Source organism: Sceloporus occidentalis, unplaced genomic scaffold (assembly GCF_023333645.1).
Source record: "Sceloporus occidentalis isolate IW3139 unplaced genomic scaffold, rSceOcc1.0.p SCAF_3, whole genome shotgun sequence".
Classification (NCBI taxonomy): Eukaryota; Metazoa; Chordata; class Lepidosauria; order Squamata; family Phrynosomatidae; genus Sceloporus; species Sceloporus occidentalis.
Genome location: NW_028316983.1, coordinates 134077186 through 134097232, shown reverse-complemented (window position 1 = coordinate 134097232; position 20047 = coordinate 134077186). Strand labels below are relative to the sequence as shown.

Here is a 20047-nt window from a genome sequence, read left to right as displayed (position 1 = left end):
TGCCCTACTACATTCTGCTAACAGAGTGAAGGAATCCTTAGACATGCCAGAAAGAGTGGACAACTGCCATCCACTCTCTCCGGAGTGCCTGAAGTCTCTGATAAAGGATCTGCACTAAGCAGAGCTTATGATTAAAAAACACTGTCACTATTATAATTCCAGTTTCACAAGAAGGTATTGCTGTTACTTTTAATTGTTTATTTTCTCTGCCCCCCCCCCCCCCCCCCCAGAAATAACTAACATTGTTACCTTTTCAGAAAAGCAATCTGAATTCCAAAAGCTGCTAGTCTATGGTACAAAATACACTTTCCTGCTATCCATCTATTCATCAACTCAGTACCCATAATGGAGAGCAAGACAGCAGCCTGAAGCTAGTACAGTACAGGAGCATATCAGCTGTGTGATATTTGTCCTCCATCATTCATTCAGGTCACATCACTTTAAATATAAAAGTAGCTAAAATTTACATTTACATCACAAAATAGGTAGTGTTATCCTTTATTATGCTACAGTTGTAAGATTAGATGGCTGACCTTTCATAAAAGGTGTGGGGAATGAATTCATTACAAGCAACTAGTTATTTTTAACTGGTTACTTCCAAACACTGCATTATGCCCATTCCCGTATTAAGCTGTAGCTCTTCAAAACATTTCAGAATTAAATCAACACTCCCAGGATCCCTGAGCTAATACAGAAAAGCTTATATAGTACTCTGTAGTCAAACTACTTGTTGTAATGGTTACAGCAACACTTTTAGGAAAAGTCGCTATTATTTTCTCATTGCGAAAGAGGCTGTGATAGTAATAACTGGCTGCAACAGACCAGCTTAAAGAGCCAGCATGGGGACAGAGTGGGGGTGTGACAACTGCACACCGGCCACCCCAACTCTGTCCTCACACCAGCATGATGCTGCCCAAGCAACCATATGGCAGGCGGCATCACACCGCATCTTCAGCACAGTGTTTATACACACTGCACCGAAGAAGTGGAGAAAAGCTGCCACAGCGATGGCTAAGTCACCCTTTCCACAGTGCAAAAAGGAGCTGCTTTTTGCAGCTTGCTTTTGCACCACAGAAAGGTCAGATCAGAGTGGCAGCATGTGGTTGCCGCAGCCCCAATCCAGCAAGGAAAAGGGCGGCATCCCACCGCCCCTTAGGAGCCATATGTACAGCCCTTATGTTTATCTGAGGGGTTTGCAGCTCAGGCAGGATTTGAAGATTTCCTCATTGGCAATCTAAGTCAGTACAGTACAGTTCACATCACTACCCCTTCATAAGTACTGATCATATTATATTCTGGCCTTGTAACACTGTACACAGCAAATGGAGAGAAAATGGGCTGCTGCTTGCTTACATTCTTCCGTCTTTCTCCAGCTACTGCTCCTTTCAACCTGGCTCCTTGAGCTCTCTTCCAGCTCTGGTCACATTCATTGCAAACACACATTTTGGCCCATGCACGGAGAAGTGGCAAAATGCTAAGAAGGAAATTTGGAGCAGGGAAAGGATTAATGCCCACTATAGGGGTTTATCACTTACTCCACCATTTTTCCACCATGTGTGAAGCTGTACCTAAACTGCCACTGCCACCAAATGTGAATACTTCCATAAATCTCATTGTTACCACCAAGACCAAAGACTTTCCCTTGTCCAAACCTCTGCCAGCAACGTAGAGACCTCCTCCTGTCCTACTGCTGTGACCACAAATTGAGGATCTCCTAGATGCCTCCAAGGTACCCATGTGAAATATTATGCAACTTTTATCCCCACTGGACCCCACTCTTCTTTACTTACTTTTGTCATCACAGACCCTATGCCGAAATCCACTGTTATGATATACAGTCATCCCTCCATATTTACAGCTTTGATATTTGCGGATTTGATTATTCATGGATTTGATTAATATGGTCTCTCTAGGTATATCTAAGTCCTCCAGTGCAATTCTATGGTGAAATTTAACTAAAAGATGCACTGAAAGACCTAGAGATTCCTAGAGAGAATACTCTACTTGCCATTTGTAGCTCCTCCAGTGCAGTTCTATGGTCAGTGTCTGTTGGACATTGACCACAGAGTCATATTGGAAGACCTAGAGATTCCTAGAGAGGTGTCCTCTCAGGTAAAAACATGGTGTTTTTGTTATTTGCGTTTTTTCCATATTCGCGGTGGTCTTGTGCTTCTAATCCTAGCAAATATGGAGGGACAAGTGTATAACTTTCCTTGAGGCCAAATGTGTATAAGCAATACTTTATTGACAGAAGCTGACCGTGACAAAATAGATTATTTAATAAATTTAGGACACCAGTTTACACTGTCTCATATAATCCACTTAAGCACTACTGATTAATTCCTAAACCTGACTGACTTGACTCTTTTAACCCTAATCCTCACTTCATCACTCCTTTAAAAAAAAAAACATAACTACCCTAATTTACCCATGATGGCACTACTTTTCTGTGGTGATGGGATTGTGTGTTCCTGTGAAGCAAGAGGCTATGCTGATGGCAGCAGTGCTGCTTGTAGGGGCTCCAATGTCAGAGAGGCTTTTGTTGAGGAACCAAATTAAAAGTGTCAAACAGCTACTGGGCAGCAACAGTAGTGCAGGGGAGAAGACACTAGTAGAAGATCTCTCAGAGGCAACAGCAGAGGTACCATAGCTAACACTATGTGCAAAAGGAGGCACAGTAAATCCATTTGAATGCCTTTTATTAATATTAAACAAGAGATAGTGACAGAAGATAAGACTCCCAGGTCAGAAGGCACTCAGTAAGCTTCGGGGTAGAGCAGAAGAAGCATATGAGGTCTTCTGTGAAAGGTCACCCAGTAGGCGCGCTTTACACGGCTTTTGGTATACGCTGAAAGCTGCGCTGGGAGAAGGGGTGGCATGTCCCATAGGGAATAATGGGGTGCGCACCTATGGAGTGCATGCTCCACCATTCTGCTACGCCGCCACGTGCACAGGCCCTATTCATTTAAATGGGACTCAAGCATAGGCAGAATTCCTTTTATGTGGGGAGTCTGGAACGGATCCCCCGCGTAAAGGAAGGGCAGACAGTAGTGCCTACTTTGTTGGCTTTTCCATTACTCATTAAAGCATCAGTACAGCTCAAGTGATTGAACTTGTGAAATATGGCTCCTTTTTGGCTCCCAGTTTAGGACCATGGCAGCAGCCCAGATCGAGGCAGTGCACATATGGCTGTCACGGTCCCAGGGCAAATGGTGGTGGTGTGGTCCTGGCGCAGACCTTTTATGCCATCTGTACACACCTTAAGAAACACTTCTGAATCTAAAGCGGACTGAACACTCCTTTAGCACCAGAGATTTTCTCTGTACCACTTATACAAATAGTGAGAACTAAGCCTGTCACAGAAGCTATTCACACATTGTTTAGGTTTAGCTTACTTGAATGCAAGCCTACAAACTCCAGACTGCCACTACACAGCACTATCCCAATGGTTCTTGAATGACAAGCATGCTTGTTTCTTAAACAAAACAAACATTTGTTTAAGATCATCAATGCATTTGGGTAGACTGGTTATTCAAAGGCTGTAACCTCCAGGGAAGATACAACATAAAGTACAGCGGTAAGTGGATTCAGTATTGAGTTATGCAAAAGAGCTCTGCGTCAAGTGGCTACAAAACAGGACTGAATGGCAAGCTGGTACTGTCATAAAAGCATAAGTACAACAAACTCAGCAGAACAGCAGACTGAATTGGGAGTTTTAAGGATATTGATTAAAGAAAGTTTCACTGAAGCAAGATAAAAGATAATGCTGTGCAGAGAGAAGGAGGCTACACAGAGTATTTTAACTTCTTTATCCATAGAATAAAATATTGGAATGGTCTTTCTTTTAAGTAGAGAAAAAGATAAATGCTAGACTTTGCCCCCTAAAAACAATATTAGGTGAAGGTTCTATCCACTGGCCCACATAGCACAGAGCTGTATTACCCCAAGCTGTACTGCTGTTTGAACAGTCTTTAGAAAGGCAGATGATTCTGAGAGTACATGTTAAAGCATGTGCTGGGCATCAGACTCCATATTTTTCTGTAAAATTAAAAATAAATCTACAATCATTTTGAGGCTTACTTCAACTAATTTCAGAGGGTAAATTCTTTGTACCGTTTATCTCACATGTATTCTGCTAACAAGTGTTCCTATCCCAATCTGTGCTACCAGAGATAACTATGGCGGGTTACACCACCCAAAAGTATGTGCTCAGCATGGGTTAAGAATGGGCGTCCTTTCCGGACGCCCCTAACCTAGTACGCGCTGAACACATACAAAATGGCGGTGCCCATTCTACATGGGCGCCACCATTTTGACGTAGCAAAAGAAGGAGCCCTGGTGGCGCAGTGGTTAAATGCCTGTACTGCAGCCATTCACTCAAAACCACAAGGTTGCGAGTTCAAGACCAGCAAAAGGGCCCAAGCTCAACTCAGGCTTGCATCCTTCCGAGGTCGCTAAAATGAGTACCCAGACTGTTGGGGGCAAATTAGCTTACTTGCTAATTAGCTTACTTGCTGTTCACCGCTATGATCTTTGGAATAGCAGTATATAAATAAAACAAATTATTAATTATTATTAGCAGACGCTTAGCGTCTGCACATCTCAGTGCCTTTATCTCGGTGCTGCAAGTGTGCCAATGATGCTTTGCGGCATCATAATGGCACCGCAAGAAGAAGCCGCTTTTTGTGGCTTCTTTTTGCTGCGTGGAGGAGCCGCGTAGTTTGTCCGCTGCGGCTCCTTTGCACAGCAAACACGGGCGACGGCAGGCCGCCCTTTTGGGCAGTCTATAAAGCGCCAATCCCATCAAGAGACCACATCCAAAAACTACCATCTACATTGTTGCTGTTGTGGTTGTGTGCCTTCAAGTTGTTTCTGACTTATGGCGACCCTAGACCTTATCACAAGGTTTTCTGGGGAATATTTGTTCAGAGGGGGGTTGCTATTGCCTTCTTCTGAGGCTGAGAGAATGAGACTTGCCCCAAGGTTCCACAGCTGAGCAGAGATTTGAACACTTTATAATGCTGGTGCTGCAGTGTGCTGACTATTTTCTTTTAAAAGTGCATTATTATGGTTATTAATAAATTCTTGTCAGCCACTTTGATGCAGCGAAAATTAGAGGAGATAAATATTTTAATGAAGAATAATTGTTCCATTCTCTTTTAATGACTGATAAATTAGAGGCTGTGCCAAGGAAAGCCTTCTGGTTTAGGAAGTTTAAATTCCTACACTTTATTGCCCTTCTAAAAGCAATAAATAAGTATATTTCAACACTTCCTGCATAATTCACTTGGGTATAGTTTTTAGTATCAATCCTATTTTTAGGATAGCCCACTCTTCTGTAGTACATGCTTCCTCTGAGCTACGGACAAGCACCAGACCTGTTCCTCACATTTATTTTGAACAATCTAGAAATAAAAATACTGCATAGGCTACATACACATTAGTGGTAAAGATCCCGTAGATTAAGTCCAGTTCTGGCAGGAAGAACGTACTCTGTAATTCATTGTAGTAAAATGGAATTTCTCCAGGAAGAGAGCAGTTCAGACGAGCTTTCATAAAGGTGGTCCAGGTATCCTCCAGCAAAAACCTGCCTCCAATGTCATTTTTACAAACTCGAGCCGCCCGAGAAAATACTATTTTTCCACAGTCATGTTCCACAGCATTCTCTCGGAAGAAGAAATAGACGAAGTTTCCAATGTCATAGGAAGACACAAAATTTGGTTCTGAAATACATTATAGGAGTAGGGTTGGGTGGGGATTATAGGAAAATTAACTTCTTCATTTTAGTGTAGATTTTCCTTGCAAGGGAGAAAACCTTACATCTGAATTACAGTAGTCATTTAAAAACCAGGCACCTAATGCTACGTTTGACAATATTTAGTATATTCAAAATTTGAGAAACTTTTTCAAACATAGATATACAGATATAGGAGGTGAATTTTGCTCTTCCAATCTCACCCTCTCCTGCTGATGTCTGGTCTACCTATTCTTATTTCTCTTTATGATGGAAATGGTCAGTTCAGAACAGAGGTTATCCTTTTTTTATCAGATTTGTCTCCCAAACTCCCCTTTTCTACAAGGCATTTTGAAAAATACCTTAGGTCTGAAACACGCGAGCCAAAAGCACCAGCTTCAGGCTGATCCAGGGGTGTAACATACAGATGACATGTGTCTCCACATTGGGCCAAAGCCGTGCTGCAGCTGCTTAAAATGGTCCGGGGCCACCAATACAAGGAGCACAAAAAAAATGCTCCTTGCCTGTGGTCTGTCTGGTCGCTGCAGTCCTGCACCAACCCAAGCTGCCAGTTTGCTTGACTCCTATGTCCTCTTTCCCACCTGTAACAAACTTAGCCATGTGCAACCTTATTTCATATATGTTTGTCCCTTGACCCCCCCCCCCCTCTTTCTCTCACTCTCACCACATTGGCAATTCCTTAGAAGCAAGAGCTCATCTTTTCCTTCCTTACGTTTTTTTGGCCATGTCATTCTGTAAAGTGCTATAGACATTAATATGATGCTGATGATCTTGGTAATGAAATGACACATATAACAATGCAAGGAGGTATGTGCTACAGCAATTTTCCATAGACTGGCAAGAATCTAGATATCAAGTATATTTTTTCTAAAAATGCCATGGATTGAGCCTGGGAGGCAAAGCACAAACCCTTGCCATTAAACTATGGCTTTAATTGTGCCTCTTACTCTTAACACTTATACTTTCACCCTTACTTCCTTTATGCCAATAATAATAATAATAATAATAATAATAATAATAATAATAAAATTTATTTGTATCCTGCCCCTCTGAGAACAGTCGGGGCGGCTAACAATGTTAAAATACAGAACATATAAAATCCCTGGTACCCTCCCCTCGTTAAGAGTATTAAATCCAATACAGAATTTAAAAAAACCCATACAAGTTAAAAACTGACCAAAAGGTCAACAACATCACATCAATAAACAGTCAATGGGAACAGCAGTATCTTATTCCCAGACATTTTTTTTGAGGCCGAGTTCTCTATTCTTTTCTCTTTTTTCTCCCTCTAGAATTACCAATTTTAAGCCTTGAGCACTGAGATGGAGGAAGACTGCCTACCCCCTCAAATCTGCAGGAACCAGGATTGAAGCTTTCAAAAGCATCATGGATTATGAACAAAGATATTTTTTTCTTCACAATAAAGCAACTCAGCTCCTTCAAAATATTATTTAATCATGGAAATGATGGGTTTTCCTTATACTCACCATTCAGCCACTTGGAGTTGTACTGTGCTGTCCGGAGAGGAGGAAGAATCCCCAAGCTACGGTAAATTGCAGGATCTCTTCCTGGAAAGTCCATGACGGTTGCTGCATATAACTCACCAGTACTTGCTAGGAGAGCTGTGGAGTTGTGTTGGGGGCTGTACGGACAACGTGCCATTCCACTGATCTGATCATGTATCTCTTCCAGGTTATTTAGCTACACCAGAAGGAGTGGTGATGTGAAAGACATGATCAGTTACTTATGGAATTACATAACATGAACCATAGATCAATGGTCATGTGGAATGTCATGTGGAATGTCATGTGCAAAGGAGAACTTGAATCTCACACTCCTCTCAGATACAGCAGTGATACTAGCTAGTTCTATTCTGGCATTCAGCAATCTACTTTTAGGGTTTTTTTAAAAATGAGGAAAGGAATATGTCAGCTCAATGCCCTCCATTACCATGTGAAGAGTAAACTGTCTGAAGAAGGGAAGTTCTCCATGCAATTTTAAGTCCTGAATGGGAGCAACTCCACTTTGAACTGAGTGATGGGAGCAGCACATTCCCCATTCTTAAATGTTTACTTAAATAAAGCTGACTGCTGAATGTCTAAACAGAAATTAGCTCTATGGTATATATAAGGAAAAAAGGGGGGCTGGAGGCACTTGCACACTTTGTAATCAAAACAAATTTGTGGAAAACCACAGACATTAATTCTAACCTCACTGCACATTCTTCACCTTAATTATCCCACCAGACTTAAAGTTATAAACAAGGCTAGCAACAACTTCCCATAAGACATTCACTGCCCCGGCCCCTAATTTATGGAACAACCTGCCGGAAGTGGTGTCTTATCACCACCTTAGATGCTTTTAAGAAAGCACTCAAGACGGATCTCTTCCAGTGGGCCTATCCACCTGATCTCTTATGAGTAATCTCAGAATGATCCCCCACTCCTGATGAAAACAGAATGGTAAACAGATGACAAGCCAGTATTTTAGTAATTATGTAATAATTGTTGTGATTTTATTGAATAAATGTAATAATAATTGGTATTGTTTTTACTATGATGTAATCCCGCCTTGAGCCGTAGGGAGAGGCGGGAAATATAAATGAATATGTTGTTGTTGCTGTTGTTGTTGTTGTTGTTGTTATAAATGTTTGTGCATGTCCCCTCATGTTGCCTGTTGATTTATGGTGACCCCATGAATTTCATAGGCAAGGAGTACTCAGGTGGTTTTGCCAGTTCCTTCCTCTGAAATTAGTCTTTATAGCACCTGGTGTTCATTGGCCAGCCATGTACAAACCATCTATGTACATTCTCCCATCAATGTACTAATCAGAGCTGACACTGCTTAGTTTGAAAGATCAGACAGGAGCTGGTGCCTTTAGGGAATTTAGATCTGATCTTGGAAGTGAAGCAAGGTCAACCCTATTTAGTAGTTGGATGGGAGACTGCCAATGAATATCAGGCTAAATTTCAGAGGAAGGAAAACCATCCTTGAGTAAGAAAACCCTATGAAATTCATGGGGTTGCCATAGGTTGACCATAAGATAGAGCTGAAAGTGCAAATGCACACATTGTAAAACCAAAGTATTTCAGTAGATTTAGAATTAGAATCTGTTTAGAATTAACTCTGCAGAGTTATATGAACATTTACTACAATGGAAAATTAGTTTCATCTTTCTGGATTTCTTTCACTGTCTTCAAAGTAAAACACAGATTTTATATATAGTGGATATGTACACACATATGCATGTAAGGAAACATACCCACACACACCATGCTTAAATATTGAGGGTATATGACTGTTACCACAATTTTTTGGTTTATCAGTTGCAATCACAGTTCAGAATACCAAATTCTGTTTGATCTATAGACCATGTGTGCTTATTATTGTTGAAATATAAGCATTATGCTTATAAACATTTACTATTTTGATGGGGGATAATTTGTCATCAGAAGGGTATTCAGAATCAAAAATTGTTAACTATTTTTCTTCCTAGATTCTAGATGGGTTAGAATTGGTCTAGACTTAAGTTATATCTAGAACAAGGGAAACTAAGGCACGGAACAGACCGCCCAAAAAGGGTGGCCTGCCAGCGCCTGGATTTCCACTGGAGGGAAGCCTCAGCTGCCAAACGGCGAGGCTTCCTGCTGGCAGAAAAAAAACCTGCAAAAAGCGGGTTCTTTTTGGTTCACGCTTGCGATGCCCAAGTGTGCAAATGGCGCACTGATTATGACACAAGCGTGACGTGACATGTGGACATAATGGTGGCACGCATGTAGACAGGGTGCCACCATTTAGATGCCGCCAGTACGTACTAGGATTAGGGAATGTCTGCATGGTGCGCGCTCCCTAACTGTAGTACCACTGCTGCCACACCACATTTTGCCCGTCTGTAACGGGCCTAAATTAATTCTGGCTATCTTAACCAAGTGGGGTTAAAGGATCTATTCTAGAGTCTGAAGAATGTGTGAGTCCTTGCTACAGAAGCACCATTGATATAAATAACGATTCAGAATTCAACAAATTGACTTATAGTTCACTTTAGGCCCAGGGCTTCTCCTTAGCCTAAAACAGCCAATTAGGGGTGAAACTGTGGTGAATTTATCCCAGCCTTCTAAGAGGCGTTAGGGCACATTTTAAAAAATATCTAGGGTGGGAGCTCTTCAAGATCCACTAACAGGCCAAGAAATCTGGTGCCTTTAGTGTTTAGGTCTAATTTGCAAGCTGGGAGGGAGTTCCACAGTTAGTACAGAATCACAGAAATGGTACTTCTCTGTATCACCCTGGTACCACTTTAGCCTACAAAAGACAGTATCTAGGATTCCATGCCAAGAAAGAATATGTATTAAAACCGATTATAATGTGAATTTGCTTTTATTCTTACTGTCCGATTCGTGCAAACGGGTGTAAAAGCATTAGTTCCACATGTAAAGAGTCTGTCCCCACCAATAAGGAGAACACGAATGTAATTCTGGCATTCTTCCTGCAACAGAAAAGAAGTGGGGAGATCAGGATTAGCATTGTTTCATTGGCAGAGTCCACTAAAATCTGAGCTACTGTTCCGTGCAATCCTACAGTGTATGTCTGAACATGACAAATTTCAAAAAGCCATCTCTGATGGGATAAGCAATCATATTATAATTGCATTCAATTCCCAACGACATCAAGGAAAACAATCAATCATTTGGCAGCTCTTCTTGTATCATGTTATCTGTGTACTAATGCAGCTACTAACTGCCAAAAGTGATTATATAGTTAATGCTAGCATGGTCCGTGTGCAAAGCAAGCAAACAAACAAACAAACAACTTCTCCTAGGTTGTTGTTTTTCCTCCTAGCCTATCATTGAGTTTCTTTCATCTGAGGAACCAAGAATGCCTGATGACTGGAGCTATAGTTTCAGAAATATGCTTACTGCTTTTATTGCTTTTTTCTGTAGAAACACCGAGACCAGGAGCAGTAAGGAAAACAGGTCAGCTTGTATTATTATTGATATTCTTCATTAATTAACTTCTGAAGTTTTCTCCCTAAATTCATCCTGGTCATGGATTTTTCTTTTCATTTGCTCTAAGATCAGAAAACGGTTCTGTGTGACTCAAAAGCTTGCTTCTGGGATGGTAAATGATAGCCAGCTTACATAACAGTATAGCTTTTTCTGTTTGGGTTATGAGATCAGCATACCAGTGTTATTCAGATGGAGCTTGAAACACATATGCATGGCAAGGTTGTGGGGCTTATTCTACCTCTGGACCGCCTAGATATCCATGCACCAGATGAAACACTTGCTCGAGGCATATGACCTGTATTTTTACTTGTAGTCCCAACAAGCGGAGACCCACTGAAGTCATGAGAATTATTTAAAACATTGGCCGGTTACACACCAGCACTTGGGAAGTCCGCAGGACGTCCCATTTTAAAAAGGGGGCGTCTCTTCTAGACGCCCCTGGGTCTAATATGGACTCTGTCCGTACAATATGGCGCTGGCCGTTCCACACAGCCGGCGCCATCTTTACGTATCGGACGCATAGCGTCCGAATGTGTCGCGGTGCCTATGACGTCGCGAATGCGCCAGCGGCGCCTCGCGACATCATAGAGGCGCTGCAAGAAGGAGCTCCATTTTGGAGCTCCTTTTTTGCTCCGTGCGGGAGCCACGCGGTGTGGCTGCTACGGCTCCCACACGGAGCAAGCGGCGGCGGCGGCAGACCGCCTCAAAGCGGCGGTCTATAACCCGCCATTGATTCACCATTCGAATCAGTGGGTCTACTCTAGTTGGGAATAACTAACAGGATTCAAACTCACACTATATACTTAGCCTACATAAAACTCTACCCCAAATTCTTTATCTAGTACATGGACTCAAATGAACTTCCAGACAGAAATGATTCTCACATTATACCCTGAATTCTGTTGTTAGTCTAATTTACAATAGGCCCATTGAAACTGGGCGATTTTCATATATATTAACTCACCATTCAACAATCAATTTAATGGCCTTTTGTTTCTCCATCACACAGAGATTATAACTCAATTACAACAATTACATATGAAGCAATTCCGCAGAAGTCAGTGGGGTTTCCACCTACTCACCTTTGATTTGCCTTTACTGTAACAAGCTTTTTCAGTAGCCTCATCACAACGCCACTCAACACCCTAAAAGCACACAGAAACACAAGCATTGTTTGCAGACAAAGGCAAGAAACATACACAGGATGCAGTTTAGAGAAAATGATGGCACAGTGCAAGCAGCCACAATCATTTCAAATTTTATGCGAAATGGAACACTGTGACAAATGCTAAACTATATATGTACTGTACTGAGAGCCAAATTAGATGTGACAGGGGCAGTCATCTTGCTCTTTACTTGCTTCCCCTGTTCATGTACAAAGGATGGAGGGGGAGAGACATACATTCAGGTTTCATTCAACATCCAGAACAAATTACAAGTGTCCATTCCCATCTTATCTCCCCAAATGGCCAGTGTAGTCACCACAAGTTTGGTGAATCCATCCTGGATTTACTTTCACTGCTCCTGCAGCTACATCAAGCTGAACAGGAACCCTACTGGTACAGAACTATGATCTAGCATTGCCAGAGCTTCTCTTCAACTTGGAGCAATGATGGGAGAAGTGCTTGTAAAATCTAGAATGTATTTACCACTCCTGTAGCATTGGACACATATGTCACCTTACAATCATAGAAATCTACAGCTGGAAAAGACCACAAGGGCCATCCAATCCAACCCCCCCCCCCGTCATGCAGGAATACACCATCAAAGCACCCATGACACGATGGTCATCCAGCCTGTTTAAAAATCTCCAAAGAAGGAGACTCCACCACACTCCGAGGCAGCATATTCCACTATCAAACAGCTCTTACCATCAGAAAGTTCGTTGTAATGTTTAGTAGAATCTCTTTTGTTGTACTTTGAATCTATTATTTTGTGTCCTAATCTCTGGAGCAGCAGAAAACAAATTTGCTCTATCTCTCATATGACATCCTTCCAAATATTTTGCATAATGATTTACAGCAGGGATTTGCAAAGTGTGCCCCACCCAGAAATAACTAGAAGGCAGGTCCCAGTGGCCCCAGTAAGCACTGGTATTGGGTAGAGATCATGGGACCTGGAGTCCTGTAATATTTGGAGAGCCACAAGTTGCCTACTTCTGATTTACAACATATCAAAGCAATAAAATACATTTTAAAAAGAGGAGTTGAAATAAAAACAGCAGAATGCATAACAACGTTAATATTTTCTTAAACACAGGGTCACATAAAAGAACTAGTAAAATAACAATGGCCTGTTACAGACAGCCAAAATAAAGCTGCTTCGAGTCACTTTGGAGGTATGGTATTTCAATGATACATGCGTCCTAAGAGTCCACAAAGCCACGCTCCAGTCCTAAGGACTGGAGTGCAGCTTTGGTGAAGCTTCCAGACTCTTAGGACTCATGCATCATTGAAATACCATACCTCCAAAGTGACTCGAAGCAGCTTTATTTTGGCTGTCTGTAACAGGCCAAAGTAACTTCCTGATTCCTCAATGTTAACAGAGCAGGCACTAAGCAAACTTCTTCAAGGAGGGCCTTCTATTGAGGGAGCAGTAAATGGGTGCAGTAAATTCTTGGAAATGGACCAGTAGCTAATGAAATGTTCTCAAAACCACTAAAATATGTCTTAAAAATAATCCCACCTAGAATTTAGCAACAGCACTGCATACCAACTGCAGTTTTGGAATGTTCTTTAAATGCATTCTTCAAGTACAACATGTTGCAGAAGTTACACTGGAAGATTACCATGGTGTGATTAACTATGGCTACATGATTTCTGCCCAAAACAGATTACAGCTGGAATACCAGTCTGAGCTGGTGGAAACTGTTCTGTGATGGCAAATCACCCAAGCCCCTAGGGCAAAACTGGATTAAGAACCCCTCCTAGATGATGTACCTGCAGCACATCCCCACAAAGAGCCAAGTAAAAACAAGTGAAACACCTGTATGGCCTCTATCTTGCCAGGACTGAGTTACAGTTTGGCTATCATCCTGACACTGGTTCATTGTTTTCACTATCTCACCTGACTTTATTTATATATATATTTATAATTTATTTTATAGTCCACCTTTCTCCCAATATAGGACCCAAGGCAGTTCACAGTGTAAGTAAAAACCAAATACAGTTAAAACAATAGATAATGAAAATGTTGGAAAGCAATTAAAAATTTAAAAATACTAATTTAAACCAGTTTACAAGACAGTTAAAACATCATCATCATCATCATTCAAAGCACCCAAAACTGAAATGGTCAGTTAACAGTCAATGGCGTTTATAAATAGGAAAGTATTTGCCCATCGATGGAAAGAGAGGTGGAGTGTACATAGTTTGGATGCCAAGAAAACATATATTGGGGACACTTTAGCCTGGATATCCAGACAACCTCTCTCAACAGCTGCATACAGCTGTTAAAAACACAGAGGACAAGACAATCAGTAATCTCCCAAAACTGTTTTCTGGAAACAGCCTGACTAGGAAGGAGCAGAAGCAAAGTATCACCTTGCTAGCCCTGAACAGCATCACAAGGATCCCATTCACCCCACACAAACAGAGCACTATATTCCACTTCAACTGCATTGGCTGCTTGCTATGGAATCCTGAGTTTTGTAGTTTGGTGAAGCACTAGAGATCTCTGGCTAGGAATTCTAAATGCTCCCTCCCTAAAGTGTTAATCCCAGGATTCCATAGGATGGAGCCGGAGCAATTAAAGTGGAATATAACATATAACTGTGCAGTATCATTTGGTGTTGAATGTTTCAGGAGAATTAAGAGGTCCCATTGCCCTATGTTTCTTCCAGCAAAGCCAGTTCCATCAGGACATCCACAGTAGTTTCTCTGCCATGACCTGATGTAACACTGAGTTGAAATAATTCCAGATAATCAATCCCTTCTATAGAGCCTATGATTACACAGCTGCATGCCTTTCCAAACATTTTGCAGGATGCTTGTTGTGACTAGCCGATGGTTGTTGCAATCTTCAGAGTTCAAGGAAAGTTTTTCAAGGAGATCAGAGCCAACTCCCCTCACTCTGAAGCATTAATTATCTTTTAAATCCAGCCAGCCAATCCGATTCTGCTACAGGTCACAAGTTATAAAGCAGAAGAGTGTAGCAAACAAGGAGATTTCACTCAGCAGCACCTGGTGGCTAACCTGCCAGGGATGCGCTGAATCTGTTATTGGTGACTGCCATCAAATCAATGTCAACTTATGGTGGCCCTACAAATAAAAAACCCTGTTATAGCCTTGGTCAGGTCATGCAAACTCAGGGCCATGGCTTTCGTGTCTGAGTTGTATCTTTCTATAATAGGATCTACCTCCTTCCCTACAGCCTTCTACCTTGCCAAGCATCATTCTCTTTTCTAGTGAGTCATGCCTTCTCATGATATGTTCAAAGCACGGCATTTCACCTTAGTCATCTGGGTTTCCAAAGAGAGCTGAGGCTTGATTTGCTCTATGATGACCCATTTATTTGTGTTTTTTCCTATGCATGGTATATACAGAACTCTTGTCCAACACCACATTTCAAATTAGTTGATTCTCTTCCTATCAGTTGTCTTCACTGTCTGGCTTTCAGAGAAGCCAGAATACATATAAACTGGAAATACAATGGCATGGACAATCCTGACTTTCATATTAAGTGAATCTATTCTGGGTTTTATTCAATACACTAAAGAAGCTATCCAAGGGACTGAAGCCTATTGGCATAGGGTGCAACTACATTGTAGAAATAAAGCAGTTTGACACCATTTTAACTACTATGACTCCATCCTACAAAATCCCAGGATGTATAGTTTTGTGAGACACCAGCACTCTTTGGCAGAGAAGGCTAAAGACCATATAAAACTACAAATCCCAGGGTTCTATAAGATGGAGCTACAGGACTTACAGTGGTGTCAAACTGCATTATCTCTTCAATATAAATAGACTCATAGAAGCCACTAGCTACCTCCCGTCAAGCAGCCTCTTCAGGTGACATCAAATGAAACTGAACTAAACTGTCAAATTAACACTTTGGAAGCTGCTCTGAGAGCCTTTGTGCCTGAACAGTGAGGTATATTCTAACTTTAAAAAAATGAATAAATTCACTAACAAAAGTGGGACCAAACATTGCTCTAGAATGACAAAGGCTTTCACAGCTGGAATCCATAGTTTTTTCTAGGGTTTTCGGGCTTTGTGGCTGTGTTCTGGAAGAGATTATTCCTGACGTTTCACCAGCATCTGTGGTTGGCATCTTCAGAGAAATGCCAGCCATAGATGCTGGCAAAACATCAGGAATAAACTCTTCTAGAACACAGCCTCATAGCCCCAAAACCTCACAAAATTCTATTGCTCCATTATATTACTTCAGAATGAACTCCTATAGCCATGGCATCTATATCAAGGCAGTTGTGAATGACTTTACACTCAAAAATGATTAACAAGCACGTCATACTCAAAACACAGCCATATCAAATGTCAGTTAAAATTTTTAACCTTCAAGCCCTTCCTGTTCCAAATGTCAACTTGAAATCACTTCTCGCTTTGCTAAATTTTTCTTGGCTCCTCTTCTGCAATATTACGATTTACAGACCTCAGCAGGTAATAATCCTTATCCCCAAGCCATAAAAACCTTCACCTATTGATTTCTTCAGAGATGCTTTTACAAAGACAGAGAAGCAAACCTGTCCAGTCCACACCCTGCTCTTGTTTGCTGGCAACTGTAGTAGTTTACCTTTGAACACCCACCTGATTCATTCAAGATTCATACGAAACTAATTTCATTACAAGGACTAAATCATGGAAGCCTTTTACTCCATTAAACTGCATATTTAAGTATGTAATATTAGTGCTTTGTCAAGATTACAACATTATTCTTTACCAGCAATATATTAAATTTACCATGCTATACATTAACAGGATTATAAATTCCAAATGATGCCTGAGAGAGTCCCTTATCCCCCGTGGGATTCTACTTCAAAGGACTTGTATTTTCAAAATAAATAAATAAATGAGGGTTTATGGAAGAGTTGGAGTCATCAATTCTTTGTCCGCTGAAGGGCCAGTTTCCATGGAGACATGGCTGACAATCTCTGCTGTCAGCTGAGATAGACTGTGGCAAACGGAGGGAGACGCATGCTTCGCTTCTGCTTTCTAAGCATGATCTGGTAATCTGTAGCACCTATAGAAGTTTTCACCTGACTACAGTGCAAATACAGGGGAACACCAAGCTCCTTTGACATGACATCAGCAACCCTAAAGACCTCACTGAATTCAGAGGCATAGTTGTGTTAGTCTGGAAAATCAGTATACAAAGAGATCATGTAACATCTTTGAGATGAACTCAAAGGAAGAAGTTGGTAGCATGAGCTTTTGTAGACTCGAGCCAGAACCTGTGAGACGAGCTGAAAGAGAGAGGTTGGTAGCATGAGATTTCGTAGACTTGAGCCTAGTAGGGTCAAGTCTACGAAAGCTCATGCTACCAATTTCTCTTTTTCAGTTCATCTCAAAGGTGCTACAAGATCGATCTCTTTGCAAATGGACGTTATTGAAAATAGAGCTGCAGACTCTCAACTAATAACTTCTGAACTCCATTCCTGTCTTAATAAATATTTAACCAAAGCCTGGCAGATAACTTCACATAGGTAGCTTTTGTCTGGTTCTTTTCTTGGACGCAATCATTAGTCAACATTCATTAACAGACTGAAGACTGGTTTTAATGAAAGCGGGGAACAACTCAAAGATCAGATTTCCCACCAGTGGATTTTCTACCTTCAGGGGAACCCACCAAGCTTTCTGCAAATGAATCCTCTCATGTTCCTATGCGCTATGGAGGATTCTGGCGTCATTTCTACATTTCAGAAACATCCTATCCTGAGTTGTCAATGCATTTGGCATCAAATCCTTTAGAGCAGCATGAAATATAGAAAAGGATCTTCTGAGGGCAGGAAAGAATTAATCCTTTATGTTAGGGAACTGCTGTAAAAAGTAACCTTGTATCAGAAGAACACACACACACACACACACACACAGTAAATTTTGGAAGCAGGCTTTAGACTAGAAGAGAACTGAAAGTCAGCAGGAATTTTAAAGCCCCAAATTGAAGTATGAAGAAAACTGTTTCCCTTGAGTCACAGGCCTTTTTAAACTCCAAGATGATTCAAATGAAGACAGGCACAGATAATGAAGGGCTTGCACCTGTGCCCATCAGATATATCACAGAAAAGAGGAAAGACATTAAGCCAAAAGGAACAGAAGGTATGTAGCAGTGGTGGCGGTGATGTGACGCTCCAAAGAAAATGGAAACAAACGAAATGTTTCTGGAGCCATTTCACCACCAAGGAAACCAGCAACCCAGCATCTCCTCTGCCTCATTTTCCTGATAACCCTGATATCTCTGATAACAATTTACTAACAGAAAAATCTTCATGCAAGTTCCACTACCCTTTACAAGTGGCAGCCAATTAAGACAATTAGGACTTGAAGAGGAACATTAGACAATAACGTCATATCCAGCGTTTTGCAGCACAAGACATTATGCAGGCTAATAAGGGAGCATCACAGGGCTCCTGATTCCAATGGCAACGAAGCAGTTCCCATTATGCCTCTCTTCAGCCTGAGGGCAGCAAGCAGAAACATTAAAATATGACAAGGAACAGCTATTGCCCCAGCTTGTGTGATTATGTTGACCCAGAATTGTAAGCATTCAAAAACTGTCACAGCTATGAATATATGTAGATTGAGGGAGGAACCCGCTGCTGCAACTCCCCTGAAATCACAATCATTCAGCACCAATGTGAAAAGCAGTTGAGTCTGATAAGGACTGAACTGCTGAAAAAGCAAATGAAAAAGCACCAGAATAGGCCCAGATACAGGTTTGATTTTGGGAAACAATTACCTAAGTGTTTCAAGTCTTCACCTTGCCTCTGTAGTCAAGACGTTAACGTTGATTTGCTCTGCAGCAATGAGCAAGTGAGATAACATGTATCTCCATGTCTGTAAAACCATTTGCCTGCTAATTAATGCAGATCAAGTTGCTGTTTAAAAGCATAGGTAGAAGGCCTAGTCAAAGAGTTGACAACCATAAACTCTGCTGTTTTAGTACTTTTAATTCACACTGTTCCACATGGTTAGGACTGAAACGTAATAGACTCAGAGAGACTGATTCCCCCCACCCCACCCCACCCCCTTCGCCACTTAACTTACCTCCAGATTCAGCGGCAGGTCCCACTGACTTGAAAGGCCATGTTTAGAAATGAAAATTGAAATATAAAACCTGGCTTAGCCCTAGTATAATATTCTCTTTTATTTCTTCTTCCTCTATTTTCCCACAAAACCTGCCCTACAAATGGCAAGTTTGGTCAACCATAAGCCTTAGATTTTTATTATATTTATCATTTATTCATTATATTTTTATTATAAAAGGAAAAGAGTGAGCCCAAGAGATATCCCTGCCCTCAAGAAGCTTACAGTCTGTCTCCGTCTCTCTCTCTCTCTCCATATATATGAGGGAGAGAATTTTAATAAAACTTCCAGAAATTAAAAAGAAAAAGAGAAATACAGTTTAGAAAGAAAAAAATGGAAGAGAGAAAAGAGGTGATTTCCAATCTTCTTTATGACAATTATAAATGTGTATGGTTATTCCTAGGTTCTCTATCTACATGTACAGCACGCCCGCGTCATACACGGGCGCGCTTTATGCGGACTTGAGCTTATGCGCTCAAGCCGTGGGGCGGAAGGGGCAGCGCGTCCCATTCAATTGAATGGGCGTGCGCGCCCGTTGCGCCTCGCGCGCCGCCGCACTGCCACGCTGCCGTGCACGAGCCCCATTGTTTCCAATGGGGCTTGAGCATAGGCGGAATTCGCCTTACGCAGAGGGATCCGGAACGGATCCTCGCGTAAGGCGAGGGCCGACTGTATTGGATAACAGTTCACTTCTTCCAATAGCCTATTCTCACAGAGCCACAAATCCCCAGTTCATTTTTTCTATTTTTCATAATCAATCAATAAAGGGTTTCAGATCTTAAAAAATATTTTTAACAACCTTTCTCTAATCCAATCAATTATATCCATTTCTGCTGTATTTATCAACCATAATGTCTAATCCTCCAGAAATTTTCCATAGCTCTTTCTAGTAAAACAATGGTCCCCAAACCTTTTTGGGCTATTATCCCTTTCCTCTTAGGTGACAGCTCTAGCACCCTCCATGCCTGTTTTTTTGATATCAGGTCTAGTGTTTGCATAGCAGCAACCTGGCCAGTATCCATCTC

At 41.4% G+C, this 20047-nt stretch overlaps 1 protein-coding gene across 4 annotated transcripts in view; it reads right to left on the bottom strand.

Moving 5' to 3' along the window:
• The window catches only part of SEMA5A (semaphorin 5A), a 166618-nt gene that overhangs the window by 65796 nt on the left and 80775 nt on the right, over positions 1-20047 (bottom strand). For all 4 annotated transcript variants that reach the window (XM_089516372.1, XM_089516375.1, XM_089516373.1 and 1 more), the window contains exons 5-8: positions 11841-11903; positions 10140-10238; positions 7243-7456; positions 5438-5723 (exon numbers count right to left, since the gene is read on the bottom strand). In XM_089516372.1, coding sequence (XP_089372498.1) covers positions 5438-5723; positions 7243-7456; positions 10140-10238; positions 11841-11903 — 662 coding nt within the window. The remainder of the gene's footprint in view (positions 1-5437; positions 5724-7242; positions 7457-10139; positions 10239-11840; positions 11904-20047) is intronic.